Source organism: Muscardinus avellanarius (assembly GCF_963383645.1).
Source record: "Muscardinus avellanarius genome assembly, chromosome: 5".
Lineage (NCBI taxonomy): Eukaryota > Metazoa > Chordata > Mammalia > Rodentia > Gliridae > Muscardinus > Muscardinus avellanarius.
The window spans coordinates 49,453,100-49,472,938 of NC_137790.1; the positions used below are offsets into that span (position 1 = coordinate 49,453,100).

Here is a 19,839-nt window from a genome sequence, read left to right on the forward strand (position 1 = left end):
CACATAATGATATTATTTGTAAAATTTAGCTCAGGTCTCTGGGAAGGAAAAACAAATCAAATAACATCATCATATCTGAATTTTGACTTCTGTAATTAAGTAGCATGTATGAAAACTACTGAAAGTTAAAAGGGTATGGTTCCGTGACATCTGTTGAAAGTTAAGTCGTGGTATACGGTCCTAACTGGTTTGTTTTTTATCCTCATGAAATAATCAATCTTTGTGCATCCCTGCCTAGGTCCTGGTTAGGTATGAGGTAGGGTGTCTAAACACCAGGCTGATCACATTGTAATTCTTTATAGAATACACTGTTAAAATGCGTGTTTGTGGTGGGTCTTCATTTTCTTCTGACAAAGAACTGCATACCTAGGACAAAGGTCAAATGGAGATCTGGCATCCATTTCACTGCTTGCAAGTCATAGCCTGGAGAATATGTAATACAAATAACTCCTTGCCAGAAAACTGAAAGGAAATGATTGCATTTGAGTACAATGTATTCTACAACAATAGTTTAGTGTGCATGAAATTTAAAACTGCTGGCTTTTCAAATCTTATTTTTAAATGTAGACTTTTAAAGCATTATACACAATGTGTTTAGCTTTTAAGAATTTTCCAAGTAGAATTTCATCATGTATATATCCCATGATTTTATAATCCATTCATCTGATGATAGATACCTAGACTGGTTCCATAATTTGGCTATTATGAATTGTGCTGCTATAAACATAGACATACATGCAATGAATGGCAACACACACTACCTAGGCAACGAAATTGCTAACTAGTTAGACTAAAAATTGGATAATTAACACTTTCATACATTTGTGTATTTGAAGGGATCATTCAAAGCTTATAGAGAGAACATTTAATGTTTTCTAAGAGAAGCCTTTGAAAGTAGTGAAATATACTCAGTTAACAGTAGGGTCAGGTAGGGTTCAAGCAGTAGTGCTGTCATCTTGCCTGTTCTCAGTCTGCGCGATAGGCCTGTCATAGTAAAGAAAGGTCCATGATGGAAATCTTTGTAAAGCTGCTTCAGCCAAGTGGAGAATTGGAAATTGTTTGTCCTTCACTAAAATATATCAGCAAAGGATGCCAAGGTACAGTCAAAGCAACAATCTTGAAGCTGGACCCTGTTGACTTTCTGCCAAAGGTCCCTATGTTCCCTACATAACTGTTGAACTAGTCTACCCTGGGCAGAACAGGAAGAAAAAAATTACTTCTGCTTGTAGCTCTTTCTTTACTATGTGGTACTGAGAAGCTACAATGTAAATTCTTAATTTGTAAAATCAGAATATTAGTACTAACCTACTTGGCCAAGATATTATAAAAAGTAACTTAAAACTTTTTAAAAGTTCATGGCTAAAGCCACATTTTTATACAAAATTCCCATTGCAATATTTGTTTCCTACTTTAGTGGTTTTGTTTCAAAACTAAAAATGTGGTAATATATATCATTAGTATACATGGTTTGTTTTAGCATTCAAATAATACATGGTTTCAAAAGAAAAGACTTTTCCTCTTTCACAGTGTTTTCCTCTATTTGAAACAACAAAAAAAAATCTGCAAGCTTTTTGAAAGTACAGACAAAATTGGCATTTCACTTATGGGAAAATTTTGCAAAATTACACTGAATAAAAGTGATTTTTATTTTGGCTTTCCTGTGAAGCCAACCAGAAAGGCCAAAAATTACTGGCATTGCTTTTGTGTAAAACCTTTCACATAGACTCCACTTGTAATTCAGCCAAGCACATAATTCAGGTCATCAGTGACACATATCTGTGCAGTGAAACTGGTCAGTGAACAGAATGCTGTCATGAAACAGAGCTCTAATATGGCCATGCAGACAGACCAAACCACTCAGATGACAGCTAGGGAACCTTTACATTAACAGGCTTGGGAACAGGCTCTTCTGAGCTGATCCCTGCCCCCACCAGCCCTCAGTGGGAAAGCCAATTGCTTACTGATTACGACAGCGACATCACTTGGCAAACATCTTGGCCTGAACTCAGTGTGTGACATCAGGCTCCTTTAGGGTTTTCCACATAAAATGAATTATCCAAAGAAAACACAGAATTTTAGCCTTAATTTGAAATCTATTATTATACCCTTTAAGGTCTCATTAACTGCCTTACTCATGCATTTCTTAATTTTTATTTTATTTCTGTGCAGATATTAACCAATAATTAAAATATAAATGGGAAGCCCTACTCACAATGGGTTTTTAAAATATTTTTAATCTGAGTCTTTTTTAGCTCTCCTCACCCAACCCTCCACCTTTATGGAGTTAAGCTATCTTTTGCTTGGATTCCACTAATCTGAGAGTGACTTATATCACTTTGTTTAAGGAAGGAAGTCAGCATTATTCTCTGACCCTTTAGGATAGGTTAGTCCCGCTTTTGTGAGGGATGTGTTGGAGAGGAAGTAGTCTCACAAAGAGCTGGTGATGATGTGTGCTTTGTCTTGTCTCCTGAAAGTGAGATACAGTACTGGTATTTCTCTCTCTTGTGTCTCAGCACCTCCTCGGAGAGTATTTACCTGAAATCCTTAGAGCTTTCCCCAGCACCCTTCAGATGAAGTGTCATTCACTTACTGCTCTGCTGCCCATGGCCTGGAAGCAGGTGGAAGTCAGTCATGCCTCAAGAGGCCTGCAGTCTCCCTGCATATAGGAAGGGAAGGAAGGAGGCAGGGTGTGTGTAAAGACACCCAAAGTGCCAAGGCCTGGGAATTGAGATATTGTACTTGTGAGGCAGAGGAAGAACTATCTGTGCATCATGCGAGTTGAGAAGAAGTTCAACATTCTCACACCTAGAGAGCTCCATCTGGAAGCTGTTCCTTGGCAAATGGAAATAGGTGAATCTTCTCATATCTTCTGGAATGGCTAAATACTCTTTAGTTACTTTTTTACATTTCTTGGTAATGGCTTGTTCAGTTTAATTATTCTTCAAGATAAGCTTTGCAAAAAGTATGATTTCTTAAATTCTTAAACTTGTTTGATACATGTTGAAATATAATTTTGAGTATACAGATTCCACGGGGTATGTTTCAGATTTCTCTCTCTTTTCCTTTTCCTTTGGGCTATGGCCTTTATCCCATTGATACATGGCTCCCATTTCTCAGTGCTGTTCCTCTTTGCTCTCTCGGTTTGTGGAATCATTGCCGTCTGCTTCTTAGTGCTACAGGGTTAATTCTGGATTCCCTTCCCAGCCTCCCTCCAGAAGACAGGAGAGCGACCACAGCAAGTATCACAACTGTGCCCAACAGCCCCTCACATTCCCACCCTCAGTGTGTGTCATCTTGCCTCCCCATGTGGCTACCCCCCTGGGCAAAGACAGCCTGTGCCTCTTTGTTCTATGACAGGAGACACTCTGACCATGGTCAGTAAATATTCACAATAATGAGAGATGAAAGAGAGTGTCTGTGTGCAGCAAGTCAGTGCCAAACAAGTATGGAGGCCAAATGAGGCCCCTAGTGCCAAACCACAGGGGTTCGAAATAATATTTAATACAACATTGTCTCACTGAGCAACAAATCGTATATTGTAATGTCTGAGTCTAATCTTCCCTTGGTGCCAGATTTCTTGGGCCACTTTAATCTGTCTCTATAGTTATTTTAGAGTTCACGAGGGGCAAGTTAACAAGGACTTCCCTCTCCCTCTCCTCCTGCCTGCCATGTCCTGAGTTAGAAACAAACTATCTGGAAAAAAGTGGGCTGTGTGAGGACCGTGTATTCTCTGGCACACTGAACAAGTGTCTACCGTGGAATGCCATTGAAAAGAAATGAAAGTTTGATGTAGATATTAATGGAACTTCAGTTACCTGGCTAAAATATGAATTGGAAGTATTTGAATAAAGCAGTGAGATGACTAGTATTTTAGAACGGGGCACGAGTGCACAGGTGATTATTTTTTCATCTTTCAGTGACTACTAGAATCCAACATCATTAGCTGTGAAACTTTACAGAAGTTCACATGAAGATGACAAAAGTGAAATAAGTACCTACTAAAAAGCTGACATTGCCAAGATTGGTTATTCTGTCTTTGTAGGATCAATAGAGAGATTCAGTTACCCTTTAGTATAGATGTTCATACTTTCTAAGTTGAATCAGAATAGAGGGTCAAAATGTAACAAAATAACTTGCCCTGTATATGATTATTAGATGTTTACAAACAAACTCTCTCCTTTTTAGCAACCATGCTTCTCAATTTGTAGGTTCATATTTTTATGTTTATACTCTCATTCTTACTTATTCTTCAAAGAATTACAAGTTGGCATCTACCATTACTGCTTTTTTGAAATGGCTCATTAAGTTCTTCAGTGTCTTGTTGTCCTTTTCTGCATTATGTGATGATTTTTGACTGTTTTGTTATTTGACTGTTCATTCTTTTTTTTTTTTTTTTTTTTTTTTTTGGTAGTACTGGGGTTCCTGGAAGCCCTTCTTCCTCCGGGCTACACTCCCAGACCTATTTTATATTTTTGAAACAGGGTCTCTTACGCCAGCGCGGCTGGCTTCGAACCTGCGCGATCCTCCTGTCTCCGCCTCCCAAGCGCGGGGATTACAAGCGTGCGCCACCACGCCCGGCCTGTTCATTCTTTTTTGAAAGTATGTCCTTGCTTTTGTTTAAAGTTATCTACTTTCTCTCCTGATTCTTTCAGCCTTTTGCTGTTCTTTCTCAGACTCCTTCCATGATCTGTTTTCCTCCAGAAAATTGCCAAGTATTGATGTATTCTTGGGTTCCTTTCTTAACATTCTCCCTCCTATCTATGCCAACACTCAAAGCTACAGCTGTCACCCACTGCAATTCTGCATTACTAATTCACCCATTTCCAGACCTGTATTTCTGATTGTGGATTATTCTTTCTTCTAGATATTGGAATATACCAACATCTCAAATAGTACTCATCTCTTGACTACCTCGCCATATGTAAACCATCCTTCCTTATCAAAACCCTACAACAACAAAAAGCTGTGTCCCATTCCCATATTTCATATCTTGGTAAAATAACTGGAATGCTCCTAAGTAACTCACTATTTCCCTTGCTCTTCTTTTCAGTCTCATCAGTCACTCACTCATATTGATTTTTTTTTTCTTTTTGTAGTTTTGGAAATTGAACCCAGGGGCATTCTACCTCTGAGCCACACCCTCAGCTCTCTTTTTTGTTCTTTACTTTGAAACAAGGTCTCACTAAGTTGCAAAAAGCCTCATTAAGTAGCTGAGGCTGGCTACTCCTGTCTCAGCCTCCCAAATGCTGGGATTATAAGCCTGGGCTACAATACCCAGCTCATATTGACTATTTACAATAAGTAGTTCCTGTTTGTATGCCCACATCTTCCTTATCTTAGTGTTTGCCTCCTAAATGGGCTTCCTGCTCCTCCAGTCGTTCCTCTATGTTGCTTTAATGGTTCTTTAAGAAAGCAAACCTGATCATCTGTCTCATTCTCCTCCTCACAATTTTTCATTGTCTGCATCTTGCCAACAGTATAAAGTCGACTGCTGGGGTTAGCCTTTCCTTTTCTCATTCTGCACCCACACTGTTCTATAGCCATGTGGAAAGCTTGAGCTCCCTCAGTACCCATGTTCTTTTCTCACCTCTGTGCTGTTAAGCTTATCTTCAATATTGTTTCCTAGGGCCTAGAACCCTATTGTCTCTTCTTTGCAGCTCTCAAAGGTACTCCCTTTCAGAGTTAGGTGCCCAGCATTTGAGTTTCCATAGTCCTTGTCATGCTTAGTTATTCTTGCATTATATTGATAATGTCTCTGAGCATATCCTTTTCCTTACCCTGGACCATAAGATCTTTGAGAACAGAGGCTGTGTGATATTCATCCCTGTATCCCTGATACCTGGAACAGTGCCCAGCCCATGGTGATAAGTTAGTAATGGTTTATAGAATGGGTCTTTGTTTCATGCAAAGCAGCCTTACCTTTCACATTCCTGTTCTAGTAAGCTTATAAATTCATCACTCTTCTCCATGTATTCTTTATGTTTTCTTTTTTCTTCCTCCAACTGCAGTATGGTTTGCCTGTGGGATTTTTCTACCATTAAAAGTTGTTCCAAGATTCGTCTGTGAGATTCTTTATGTTTTTCCACGACTTTGTCCAACTACAAAAGAAAATACATTTACAGCCTGTTAACTACAATACTGCCATCTTTCACTCTTTTAGAAATGTCCATGTTTTGACTAATTAATTCAGTGATGAGTTTTTGATCTCCTAGTTTAGTTTTTAATCATTACTCATGTTAACTGATACTCTTTGGTGCATTTTAACACAAATGTCTTTTTATAGTCATCAGATTCTTCCAGAGAGAATAATCTGTGCCTCTTTAGGTGTTAGAATCTTTACATATCTCTCCTTTTTGACATTCTTACCTCTCTCCCTGGAGAAGCCATACTAAGAGAATGACAGAGGGGAAATGAACCCTTGCACAGTGTTTGAGTCTGTAGCTTCTCTACCTGGTTTCTTCTGTCCTAGCCTAACCTACAGTACTACTTAGTAGTGTATACCTCTTGGATCCCTTAGGCATTTTTTATTATGATTAAAATGTTTTTATTAAATAGGTAGATAGATAGTTAGGAAAACAATCTATGCTGGTGTATAGTGTGAATGTAGAGAGCTAGAAAATTAGTCCATCCTGGTGTATAGTGTGAATGTAACAAAATGTAAGTACTAAGTCCTTTCTGATTTTCATAGCATCATGCTTGTATCTTTGGTGTGAAAGCATCACTCTGTGCCTGAATTACGTGTTTTATCTTCCCCGCTAAACCATCAACTCCCCTAGAGCAGAGCCTACATCCAATATTTCCTAAATTCTTAGTGACTAATAGAGTATCTTGCTTAAGATAGTGTCCAGTATGTTTGTAGATTGAAAACAAAACACTTAGGCAAGGAATCAAGACAAAATGAAGGGAACAGGGAGGTCATTTAATGCAAACGTAGCTTAGGATCTTTGCCAGTGACAAGGTCTATCAAAAACATGCTTTAAAAAAAAATCTAACTTTCTAGATGGTGCAGCGGGTAATATGTTGATATTTGCCTTTTGCCTTTATTTAAAAAAATGGAAAATTTGTGAATTACTGTGAATTTGATGCCATATACCATATTTAGGATGTTTAGTGGACATTTTAAAAAATGTGTACTTGGCTAGAAATAAAAAGCACAAAGTGACCAAGTAGTTTCAGAAAAAGAATAGAATTAAGGTTTGTGCCCTAGCATTTAGAGCCCAATGAGTTCTCTCTGACCTCTAAATGCTTACACTGTTTTCTAATGTTGATTTATGATGGTAATTTAGCACATATTCACAAATACTTTATTTATTTATTTATTTATTTATTTATTTATTTATTTATTTTTGTGGGCCTGGGGGGGAACCCAGAGGCATTTGACCTTTGAGCTATACCTCCTGCCCTATTTTTTATCCTTTATTTTGAACCTGGGTCTCACTGAGTTGCAGAGGGCCTCACTAAGTAGCTGAGGCTGTCCGCGAACTATGATCCTCCAGTCTCAGCCTCCCGAATGCTGGGATTACAAGCGTGCGCCACCACGCCTGGCTTCACAAATACTTTATTATGCAATTGTTGATGACTTCTAATAAATGTAGCCAGTACTTTTGTAGAAGCTGAAACTGCTAGATTAGATTGCCTACTGGCACAGGTGCTGTCAACTGATGAACATTTTCTGAGGGAGAGGCTAAATTAGACTCATTTGTTGTGGACGTGGGTCTCAAGCCACTTCAACACTCTGAAAAATCCCATTGTACAATTGTCCAAATATTACAGTGCATTGTAAGAGAGATTTAAATAAACTACTTTTAGAATTTAAGAGTAAAATGATGAAAAGATCAGCTTTAATTTATTAAAGTAACCAGTTGGATTTAGAAAAAAAAAAAAAAAGACAACTTTGCTGGGTATGGTATCACACACACACACACACACCTATAATTCCAGTGCTTGGGAAGCTGAGACTGGGATTACAGATTCACCACCAGCCTCAACAATTTAATGAGTCCCTGTTTCAAAGCAAACATAAATAATAAATAAATAAATAAATAAATAAGGTTGGGATGTAGCTCAGAGGTAGAAAGACCCTCACACTTGCGTGCACCCACACACACACTTTATTTAATTTGTCACAGATTGATGCTAGAGTTAATAAATAATTTAAATGATTATAACTCAAAGGGCCTTTTTTTTTGTATTGGGGATTAAACCAGAGACATTTTACTTCATAGCCACTCCCTTTCCTTTATTTTTTATTTTGGAACAAGATCTCCAAATGTTGCTGAGGCTGGCCTTGAACCTGTGACCCTTGTTTCTCACTACTGGGAATTCAGGCATGTGCCACCACACCTGGCTTCAAAGAGGCTTCTTAAAAGGGAAAAAAAAGTCCTCAGGTTGCTGCTTGCAATTATCAGATATGTGTATTAAACTTTATTTTGTATAAAGAGAGAATATAGAAGGCTTATTTCATCCACTCTTGCTTTCCGGTGTGTTTCTTCCTCCCATATATTGGTGTGGTGGTTTATTTCTTCGTTCATAGGGACTTTTAAAAAGGGAAGCTGGAAAGCATCAGTGCCCCTCCCGTTTGATACATGCCCCCCTATGTGGTCTCCCTCCAGCCTCATCTCTTCAGTCTGCCTTTGCTTCTCTCAGCATGATCCTTCACCTGTGGGGTTACTCATCATACTATTCAGGGCCCAAAAGCCCTTTATCAACTACACCTCCTGCCACTTTAGCCCCAATCTTACTCCATTCCCTGCCTTTCTCTTCCATCTTTCAGCCACACTGGACTTTAGGGTAGTTCTTAGTGCTCACCATGGTGCCACAAGGCTGCATTTGTCAGTTCTAAGACCTAGAAGCCCTTTTCCCCTTTACCATGTTTCCCCAAAATGTTCCCTTTTCTCTATTCACTCCTGAGTTGAATTATTTGCTCCTTATATAAGGCCTAATTCCCTGGGTTTTCTTTCTGTCACATTCCATGACTCTGGAAGGATGGTTTGAATTTACAACATGCTGTTCAGTAGAGCCACCAGGCAGCTCATGTTTATAGCTGCAGTAATTGGAAGGCTGTCGAATAGTGACCTTGCAGAGACAAAGCTCCCAAAGAGTTACTGATGCTGGAGATGTTTTACCAAACTGTGTTTGAAGTTGTATCCTTTGACTCCATTTCCCCATGTTTAGAATGCTTCTTAGAAAATGTGGCAGTGGTTTACATTCCAGACTATTGTCATCTGTGACAGATCAAATGATGGCCCTGATCCTCCCTGAATATGTGTGAGTTTGGCCAAGCCACTTGACTACTATACTTCAGGTTCTTTATTTATAAATTAAGTAGCTAAACTTGATGGCTTATAAGATCAATACCAGTGGTTTTTGGTATGAAGTGCCTATTCTGCCCTGTACACCTAGAACTATGATAGTTGCTATGGAGAAGACAAGAAAAGTTTGAATTCTTAGTGCTTATACTCTTGTTAGGATGATTTAAAAAAACACATGAAATAATTAGGAGCAGTGTAAAGTGGTATATCATTACAAAAGGATTATCAGAGAATAACTGCTCCTCTTTTATCTACCCCCACATGCAGACTGAATGAAGCTGGAGAGAAAACAAACAGGAAGACTCCTCAGTCTGACTGAGGAGGGCATCAAGAGCAGAAAAAAATAATAGGTGACTAAATGTTTCCTATACAATGATAAGCTTCTAGCCTATAACTTCAGCTTGCCTGTAGGGTGACCCACCTCCCTTCTCTAATCCAGTTCAACTCCTCGCCAAGGATGATGGAAGCATAAAGCGCTCTGTTAGGTTGGTTTTATAGTCAGAGGGAATGAAGCTCAGAAAGATTTTCTGTCTTTTTGCTGATTAGTTTTTTTTTTTTAAAGAAAAATAAACTTTGTTTTAATATGCCTCAAATCACAGACCACTCTAATTTGGGTTTGGTCTTCTTTCTATGCCATGGCTTTTTTCTTTTTTTTTTTTTATAGATTGTCCTTTTATTTGATTGTCTTTCTTTTGATTATCCTGGCTATTCTGGTAGGGAGAAAGCTAATCCAGATTGAAGATACTGACCTTGTTAGTAAATCAGTGGTAACTAAGTGTGCTATTCATGAAATACCTTTTTTTCCTTATCTGTACTGAATCCTGATTTTTGTTGATAACACTGGAATTCTGAAAAAGACTGTTTCTTATTCCCTCTACATCTCAGACTCTGGAAATGGGGACCTGACTCTCAGATCCACTGTTCTGGTACTGACTTTCTGAAAGCCCCTCCTTGTTTCATCCTCACTCTGAATGATGATTTTGTCTCTTTCCCATGCTGTTCATCTGAACTTCAGGCCAATTCCTCAACAGTCTTCCTTTCCACACTGAATTTTGGGGGTATTCTGGGCTGTTTTCTAACTTAGCTGGACTTTTTCTGGAGAAGGGTCTTCAGCCCTTCTTTTATTTCAAGGTACCTATCGAAGCCCATGCAACTTCAAGTAGTAGGTCTAGAGACAACATTTGCCTTCTTGACTAAGGAGAGATTATCAAGCATGAATATTCTGTGTTGTGTGTGTGTGTGTGTGTGTGTGTGTGTGTGTGTTGTTGTTGTTGTTGTTTACTGCTGCTGCTGCTACTCCTAGCTTTTCTATACCCTTCTACATTCATAACCTCATCATCTTTGTTTACTTATTTTTTACTCCATCCCTTTTTGTTTCCTTCTAGTTCTTATACTATGATTTTTTTTCCTTATATGTTTGATGCTACCATTCACATCCTGCCTACAAACACAGTCACTCACAGAAAGAGGTGGATTTGCCATGCACCCATGAAGCTTCAGTTCCAGGTTCTTCACTTGCATGGACGGTGTCCAAGGCTTTGTGAGGGTCCAGCTGTGTGTTTGCCTAGTCACTTATTTTGTAACATTTTCAAAAATGACATATTTTAAGTGTAAAATCTGTATATTTTTTCCATTTCACCTACCCTCTGTCATACTTCCTTTTATATCCAGTAGTTTGGGGCATAAAAAAGACATGAAAATTTGGATGTGATACTAAAGGAAAGTTCAGTTAACATTTAAATCAACTGGTCCTGGTGGTATACAACTGTAATCCCAGTATTTGGGAGGCTGAGATAGGATTGCAGGTTAGAAGCCAGCCTCAGCAATTTAGCAAGGCCCTTAGCAGCTTAGCAAGACTTTGTTTTCAAATGAAAAACAAATTAGAGCTTGGGGTGTAGCTCTCAGGTAGAATGCTCTGGGTTCAATTCCCCAACAACAACAAACAACAACAACACACACACACACTCAAACACACACTAAAGCACTACAAGTTCATTCAGCCAATGTCAAATAAAGGTGAAAGGTCAGCAATTATATTGCAAAAATGATTATGTCCTTTGTCTTCCAGCATCAGAAGTATATGGATTTTAGATAAAATAGGTTCAAAGTATATGAATCCAGAAGCCAATTGATCTATAGAAATTTCTTTTAGTTCCTAGCTTCAGTTTCTCTTTCTTCAATGTAGTGGGCCTAGTCATTTGAGAATTTTTTTAATATTTTGTCTAATACTTAATGTATTTTTTAGTGATGTTGCTTCATAATATGTAGTCTACATCTTTGCTGGAAATAGAATCCCCTCCCTATTCATCCTCTCAACTTGGCTTTACTCATTCTTCATCTAAATTTCATTCCTTGAGTGTACTATCTCATAATCCTCTGGTTCTGTACTTACTTGTATAATCATTTGTTGTCTGTCATTCTTAGATATTTTTTTAAACACCCTGAAGGCAGGAACCACAACTATTTGTATACATCAGCTCTTCAATAAATACTCAGTAAATGAATAAAGTGAAACTTAAAAACTTAATTATACAATTGCATGTTTATGTATATATATATATACATATATATATATATTTAAATTGCTCTAGGGTTATGCTAATGTGGTACTCAAATTCTTTTATTGTAGAACCTTGTTAAGTCTAAAATGTTCTTTGTGTTTTATAGTATAGTTTTGGAAAGAAATAAGAATACATTAGGCCATTAACTCCAGTGTCATTTTTAAAAGTCAGTTTCTAATGTATTGCTCTAAGTTGGAAAAAGAATAAGAAATTAGGACTGTTGTGGACTGCATTCTGGCTTCTTTCCTCCCTCTTACCCACACCTCTATACCAGACCCATATTTTGTTTTAGCTCACAGGATCTTGTCAGTTTTTCATCAATAGGCCAATGTTCCGATCATGTCATGTAGCCAAGCAGTTTTTCCTTATAAGTTACTTTTGCACTAGAATTAGATAAATCTCCCTTAGTTTATTCTAGTCATGATTGAGATTATTTTTTAGATTTTTCAGAAAGAACATGACAAAGAAAATAAAAATGAGGAATGAATATGAACACCCCAGGATGGAAAGGAACAAAGGAAGAAAGAGTTTTTTTAGCATACAGCTGCTTATTCCCTCTTGATTAGGGTGTGGTCTTATTGGAAACACTCTTCCCCCTTTCTTTCTTCAGCTGTATCTTGGGAACTGTAATCAGAATTCTCCTTTATTATTTGATCTCTGTGTGTCCTTTCTCACCCATTATGTCATAAGTAAAAGAAAAGAGTAGACAGCTGAGTTGTGTGGGCTTTTTATGTGGGCTTCAAGGAAGACCGATAGCTGAGGAGAGAGGTATCTATAGAGAAACATTAGAAAGAAAGGGGGAAATTGGCAAATTATGGAGATAGGAATGTGAGGGGGTGTGTAGGGACAAAAGGGTGTCTTTTTTTTTTTTTTTTTTTTAACAGTACCAGAGATAGAACCCAGGGGCATCATACCTCCAAGCTACACCCCCAGCCCTATTTTTTAGTTTTAGTTTTTTTTTTTTTGTGTGTGTGTGTGTGTGGTACTGGGGTTCCTGGAAACTCTTCTACTTCCGGGCTATACTCCCAGACCTATTTTTATACTTTTTTAAATTAGGAAACAGGGTCTCTTAAAGCCAGCACAGCTGGCTTCGAACCTGCACGATCCTCCTGTTTCTGCCTCCCAAGTGCGTAGATTACAAGCATGCGCCACCATGCCCGGCAGGTCTTTTTATTTTTGAAACAGGGTCTCAATGAGTTGTGAAGGGCCTTGCTAAGTAGCTGATGCTGTCTGTGAACCGTGGTCCTCCAGTCTCTGCCTCCCAAGTGATGGATTACAAGCATGCGCCATCACGCCCAGCCAAAGGAGTATCTTTTGAAGGAGCAATTGATGGTTGGATTTGTAAAGCAGGGATGATTATGGGTCACTTTCAGGGGAACCTTGCAGAATTGGATTGTAAGCATTTCCAGAGAGTCAATGTAGTTACAGTTTTTTTGTACATATTGTAGAATTATTTTGTACCTAAGACTTTTTCTACTGATTTCAACATGTTTGGAATCATTGTTTCATCTCATTGTTTCAGGATTGTGCCATTTGCGAATACTGCCAGGATACAGTTCTAACACTGTTGACTTGCATGCAGCCTCAGATCCTTTTGTTTAAAATTTGGATTAAGGCACAAATCAACAGACTTTGGGTGGTCTCATCTTCACCCCCTAGAGAAGTAGATTCATATAACTGAACTCCTTCACAACTTGGCAAGATGGTTGTCTTCTCTCCAGAGATATCCAAGACGAGAAAAGCAAGGACATAAGAGGTCAGTCCTGAGGTAGATTGCCAGAAGCCTGTGGAGGAAATTTGTCCAGAACTTGCTTTCACTCTCTCCAACCTTAATTCATACTCTTATTTGTTTCCTTTTTATAAAAAGAAGAAAAATTATGAAATGTTCCATTGAGGTCTCAAAGGTAAACAGAAGAATAAAATGAGGAGGCCAAAAACTTTCAGAAATGTCAGCAAGGAAAAGAACAAGAGGTACTTCATCCTTGTGTGGTGGTGGCCATGTTGGGGCTACTTACCTTTGCCATTGTAATTGCCAGGCACATTTGGTAGGGGAAAGGTACTTACTGTTATTAAACTTCTAAAGGAAAAAGTATTCACTCATCTAAAATATACCATTTTCTAAAATTTCACTTTGTGGGCAATTCAGATTAATTTCCATTTGTACTCCAAGTTTCAGTGATATAATTAGTGTTTTTAAAGGGAATTAACCTTTATGATTAAACTTTGTTTTTTTTTTATTATTATAGACAGGATAGTTTTCTAGTCCCCCAAAAAAGTACAGGACTTTTGTGTGGTAGAAACATCCTGATGGAACCATCCTGATCATCATTCATCTTTTTCCCCCACAGAACTTAAGAGTATTTATCTACTTTGGGTAGGTTTTAAATGCATTAGAAAGTAAAACTGTAAAGAACTGAAAGGGAATTACAGATCATGCTCACTTGCCAGACCCAGTGCCTGACTGGCTGGTGAGTTTCTGCCTTCCAGGCCTCTACCCTTGATGTGGTACATACCTCATTCATTGGTTTCTCATAGATGTCCTCCTGCCAAGGAGTAGATTTTGCTTGAAAAGCATCTCTCTGGAGAGCCTCCAACACCTTTTTTGGAGTGACAAACCCATACTGAGCTTCCAGCAAAGCCAAGTCCATTTTTTCAGCCTTTAAAATGCCTATGACTTCATCTCGAGCCTGTAGGAACAAAAGGTATTTCAGATAACCTACCAGCAGTCTCAGCAAGTGATTTCTTGTGAGAATTGACAGTGGATTTTCTTCATTTTTCAAGTATAAATGAATCATATGTGGTTATAGTACCCTCTGGAAAAAGTAACAAAACTATGTCCCTTCATCCTTCTTATAAATCCTTCTTAAAGTGTAAGAACACATTAACAATAGTTTAAAACATGATCACTATACAACATTGAGAGACTACACTTTTGTATTTGACAGGCAGATAATATGATACCTGCCTGTCCTTAAAGGACTAACATTAGGGTTTCCCACGGGTAGGAAATAAGATTCTCCTATATGTGTAGCAGCTGCTTTAAAAATTTTTTTTAACATAAATAAAGGGTCACTAGTGCCAGGGGAAAGCTAGGAGGCATGTGGGATACAAAAGCACCTATTGTTATTTAAACTAGTCCAGAAGTTTTGTGGCATCATTGTTACCAACACCTGCTCCTGCACTGAGGCTCTGAGCATCATTGGGCTGAGGATGTAGCCTTTCCCAGCCCAACTTGCATGCCAATTGGATGTCACAATGACAGCCTTTTTAGATGTGATTAATTGGCCCTTTGAGTTAGCAGAAGAGAATTCTGTGTATGTGTATTTATGCTTTGCTCTCATGTACACACAAGTATGAGCCACAGATGCCTGTTTTTTCTGTGGCAGCACACACACTACGTTTACAAGCCAGAGATGACTTCTACCCAGCTGACCTGTAGTTCTCCCTCCAAAATGCTGAGGAGAAATAACAGGTCATCTCTTGAGAGGTCTTCTGCTTGGTGGCCATTGCCACAGTGTGGCTTCTCGGACTTGGTACATGGAAGGATGGCCTCCAACTCAATGGTGGGGTCTTCGTCTTGCTGTTGGAGCTTCATATCCTGGAAATCGTGTTCTTTACTATGTTTTGGAAATTGCCTGGGGACTGAACCCGCCGTGCCACAGATTCTTGAGCGCATTCTTTAAGGCCTAGAAGGAGAGAAGACAATTTGTAACTCTTGATGGAAGTGAAGTTTTATAAGAGTACCTACTACTGCTTTAACAAGTGTGCTTTCTTGTTGCATTTACCATAGCCAAAAAAGCAATCTTTCTAATGTCTACAGCAGACAAGGAGATTAGCAGATTCATAAATCACAGTGTTATTTACACTTTTGCTTCTAAAGTCAACATTTAAAAAAACATGTTCTGTCTTGATTAAAGCCACTTATGTCCATGGGTAAACAGACTCTGTTTGAACTTCTTCCACCAAGCATTCCACCACAAGGACCTAGGTCATACCTCCAACCAGGGCCTAAGTGCTTACTTAAATCGAGACATTCTTAACATAATTGTACAATGATAAACTTACTATTATTGTTTGACTTCAGATTCATGTTATAGTATTTACTTTTAAAGCTGTTGTGTATGTGTTTTGTGTTTTATTATTTGTTTTAGTTTTTAATACATTGGGATCAAAGTGTCAATGATTGCTATAGAATATTTTGGATTATTTTGTTATGAAGGAAAAGTCTAAAATTAAAAGAATGAAGGCTCGGACCCTGACTGTATTTGATATTCTGCTAAAATTTCAGATGTATTCTTGGTTAAGTCAAGAGATTATGTAACATTTAGGATTCTCATAAACAATGTGGAAGGCGCTACTTCCTTTAATAGTTGACTGTGACTATTTGGGGGACACATTAGCTTCATATCTGATTATGTAATTATCCATAGTAATTTATAAAAGCCAGAAAAATTGTTCCACCTTGAGGTTTCTGTCTAGAAGAGAAAATTTCAGTTTACCTTATAGTGTACTCTAATGATAGAAGATTATTAATTTTTCTTTGTTCCCTACACATAAAGAAACATTCAAAATCACTGGTACCTTACTTTTAGTTTATAATAATATTTCTTTAAAGATCTGAAAAACTAAAGCATACAGGAGAAGTATGTAAAATGTAATGAGCTGCTATAGTTTGCCACCATACAAATTTATCAAATTTAATAATTTACTACATATATGTGAAAATTTTATAAGTAATATGTTTTAAAGTATATTTACTAATACATTACTTATAAAATATAATAATGTAGTGCTCTGTGTATCTTTTCTTGAACCCATTTTCTTCCCTTTCAACTCCGGAAAAAACCACTATCTTGAATTTTGTGTTCATCATTTTTGTGCATGTTTTTATATATATATATATAATTTGGTTGTGGTACTGGGGTTGGAACCCAGAGGCTTTCTACCTCCAGGCTATACTCCCAGACCTATTTTATATTTTATTTGGAAACAGGGTCTCACTAAGTTGCTGAGAGCCTCCCTAAGTAGCTGAGGCTGGCTTCGAACCTGTGTGATCCTCCTGTCTCAGCCTCCCAAGTGATGGGAATACAAGCGTGCGCCACCACGCCCGGCGCATGTTTATATTTTTTAAAAAACATGTGTATATGTATATGGCAGTATATATGTATATATTACTGAACATTATATAGTGTTATTTTGCCTGTATTCAAACATATGTAAATAGTATATTGAATATATATTGAATATATTTCTAAAATTTGCTTTTTTTATCCTATATTTTAAATTTATTTTCTTGTTCCATTTTGCTGTAGTTTGTATACTTTGATTGCTATGTAATATTCTATTATATGAATAGTCCATTTACTTATCCATTTTACTGCTGAAGCATTTTTAAAGGATTTTACTTCTTTTAGAATTAGAGAAAAATGTGGCTTTGGACATTTTTGTACATTTTTTGTGTGTGTACATTCATTTATCCTGGGAACATTTTTTAGGGTACAGGGTTGGGATTTCTGAGCTGTGTAAAATCCCACTCAGCATCCCTTAGGTTTATTTCTCTCCTGAATAGAACACCAAATGAACATTCTCAGTGCTCCATATCCTCATTCGTACTTGTTATCATGTTTGCAATTCGTTTCAATTCAGTGAGTGCAGAATGGTATCTTGTTTCTACATTTGCGTCCTATAATTTGTTAGTGGGAGAAAATATCTTAATTATGTTCAGAGACCATTTGGGTTTCTTCATAAATTCATAGTTTTTGATAAGTTCACTAATAGTCTTTGCCCATTTTTATTTTCCATGTTTGTTTTATTCTTTTGGATTTGTAGGAACTTATTATATATTCTATACATTACCATTTGTTGATTATGCTATTTTGTTGATAATGCTATTATTTTTGCTAGTCCATAGCTTATATTTTCATGGCATTTTGACTAATATATTAATTGTACTTAGCTAATGGGGTTCGCTCTGACATTTCCAAACATGCATATATTTATTTTCAACATGCACTGATTATTTTCAACCTACCAGTATCCACTCACACACTCTTCTCAACCTTCATAATTTCTGTTCTACATATAGCTTGACTTTTTTAGCTTCTGCATATGAGAGTATGCAGTCCTTTTTATTTTTTAATTTAGCCATTTATAAATTAATTTGTAAATCCTTATATTTCTTTATAGCTTGCATTGGAAACCAAAATGCAAAGAGTGTCAGTATAAGGCAGTGGTTATAACCTCATTGCAGGCACCACACTACCAAGGCCCAATTCTTGCTCTTTTACTTACTGGCTCTAAAACTCTTGAAAGTTACTTACTACTTGTGTGTCTCAGTTTTCTCATCTGCAAAATGGAAGTGACACTAGAATGCTTATGGCCTAAGTTTGATGCAAGAATTAAATGAATTAACACATACCAAATACTGTGCCTGGTAAAAATTTGCATTTAATAAAACTTAGCTTTTACTATTAGTATCATTCACTTTATTTTTTGTTTTTCAAAATATTACATTTGAGTTTTTATTAACTAATTATGAGTTAGAAGCATGTCAAAACATATCTCTTTGATCTATGAAATGTGAGTCATGCATACTAGAAAAAAAATGAAAAGTATGGCATTGTGTCTTTGGCTGGGTGTTCTGTTTAAGAACTTATTCTTAGCAACCCCAGCTTCTTGATATGACCTGAGAACTAGGACAGTTTGGGAACCATGATGACTTCACAGCCAACTAGCGGAGTCTTAGTTAAGACACTGACCCTTTCTAGGCTAAAGCTTCTGATCTGTGAAGTGAAGGGGATGGACAGATTGTCTGTATGATCCTTTTCTCCATATAATATCTGATTCTTAGCTGGGCGTGGTGGTGCACACTTATAGTTCCAGTATTTGGGAGGCTGAGACAGGAAGATGGCAGGTTTGCAAATAGCTTCAGCTACTTAGTGAGTCCCTCCACAACTTACTGAGACCCTGTTTCAAAATAAAGAATAGAAAATAGGACTGTGGGTGGAGCTCAGAGGTAGAATGCCCCTGGGTTCAATTCCTAGTACTAAAAAAAAGATTTTTTTTAAGTCTTGCCACTGTGCCTTTCTTTTAGCATAGGTTAACAATAATGTATTTTAACAGAATTGATTTTGTGAGTCTACATCCTAATGGAAATCTACAGAAATTTCAGTGCTACATGTGAATATGCAGTAAACTTGTGTCTGATGATTTCCACCAGGAGAAAGAGTACAAAAGACAGTTCTTAAATAACCACAGGATTAATTTCCACCTTCCTTAGCAGTCAGGCTGTGAGAACAGAACTCGAAAGTGTTCATTGTCTACATGTTTTATCTGTTGGTAACATACTAACTGTCAACTGATACTAGTGAAATGCCTTGACTCAATGTGATGATGACCTGGAGAAATTTAAAACTTTCACTTTTATAATTTTAACAAGTGACATAACTTGTTTTCTCCATAACAAATGCTCTCTATCTCTCCCCTCCATCACAATTAATTAATTTGTTTACATTTTTAGACATTGGAGTCAGGAGATGGTGATGGCAGCAATGGGAAATGGAATAATAAATAACACTCACTGGGTACTTATTGTGTACTAGTATCTAATATGTATTAACTTACTCAAGGCTCACAATACTAAGAAATACAGAATATTGATATCTCCAAGGTTGCGTAGCTAATGAGTGGCAACACTAGGATTTGAGTTTAGGTAACCTGGCTTCAAACCCATGCCAAGAAAGCATAGGTCATTTGCCAGTGATATTTATAAGTGGTAAGAGAGATGACCTGAAACATTTTTATACTGTTAATTCTATTTAAAGTGATTAGGAAGGAAGGAAGGGAGGGCTGAGAATTTTTCTTGTACCACTGATTCTCTTTGGGGGCCAGGGGTCTTAGCAACATTTTTTTAACATTTATATTTAAAACAGATAAATATTACATCTGTGTTTATAAACATGTTTGTA

General features: G+C 37.4%; 2 protein-coding genes across 2 annotated transcripts in view; one reads left to right on the forward strand and one right to left on the reverse strand.

Annotated features, from left to right (window-relative positions):
• FILIP1L (filamin A interacting protein 1 like) overlaps positions 1–15,548 on the reverse strand; it is a gene marked incomplete at both ends in the record, with an annotated part of 98,202 nt that extends 82,654 nt beyond the window's left edge. The window contains 3 exons of the mRNA XM_080696218.1: positions 5,920–6,098; positions 14,386–14,559; positions 15,306–15,548. Of these exons, the coding sequence (XP_080552344.1) occupies positions 5,920–6,098; positions 14,386–14,559; positions 15,306–15,548 (596 nt within the window). The remainder of the gene's footprint in view (positions 1–5,919; positions 6,099–14,385; positions 14,560–15,305) is intronic.
• CMSS1 (cms1 ribosomal small subunit homolog) overlaps positions 1–19,839 on the forward strand; it is a gene marked incomplete at both ends in the record, with an annotated part of 375,234 nt that overhangs the window by 89,553 nt on the left and 265,842 nt on the right. The gene's annotated exons all lie outside the window — the stretch shown is intronic.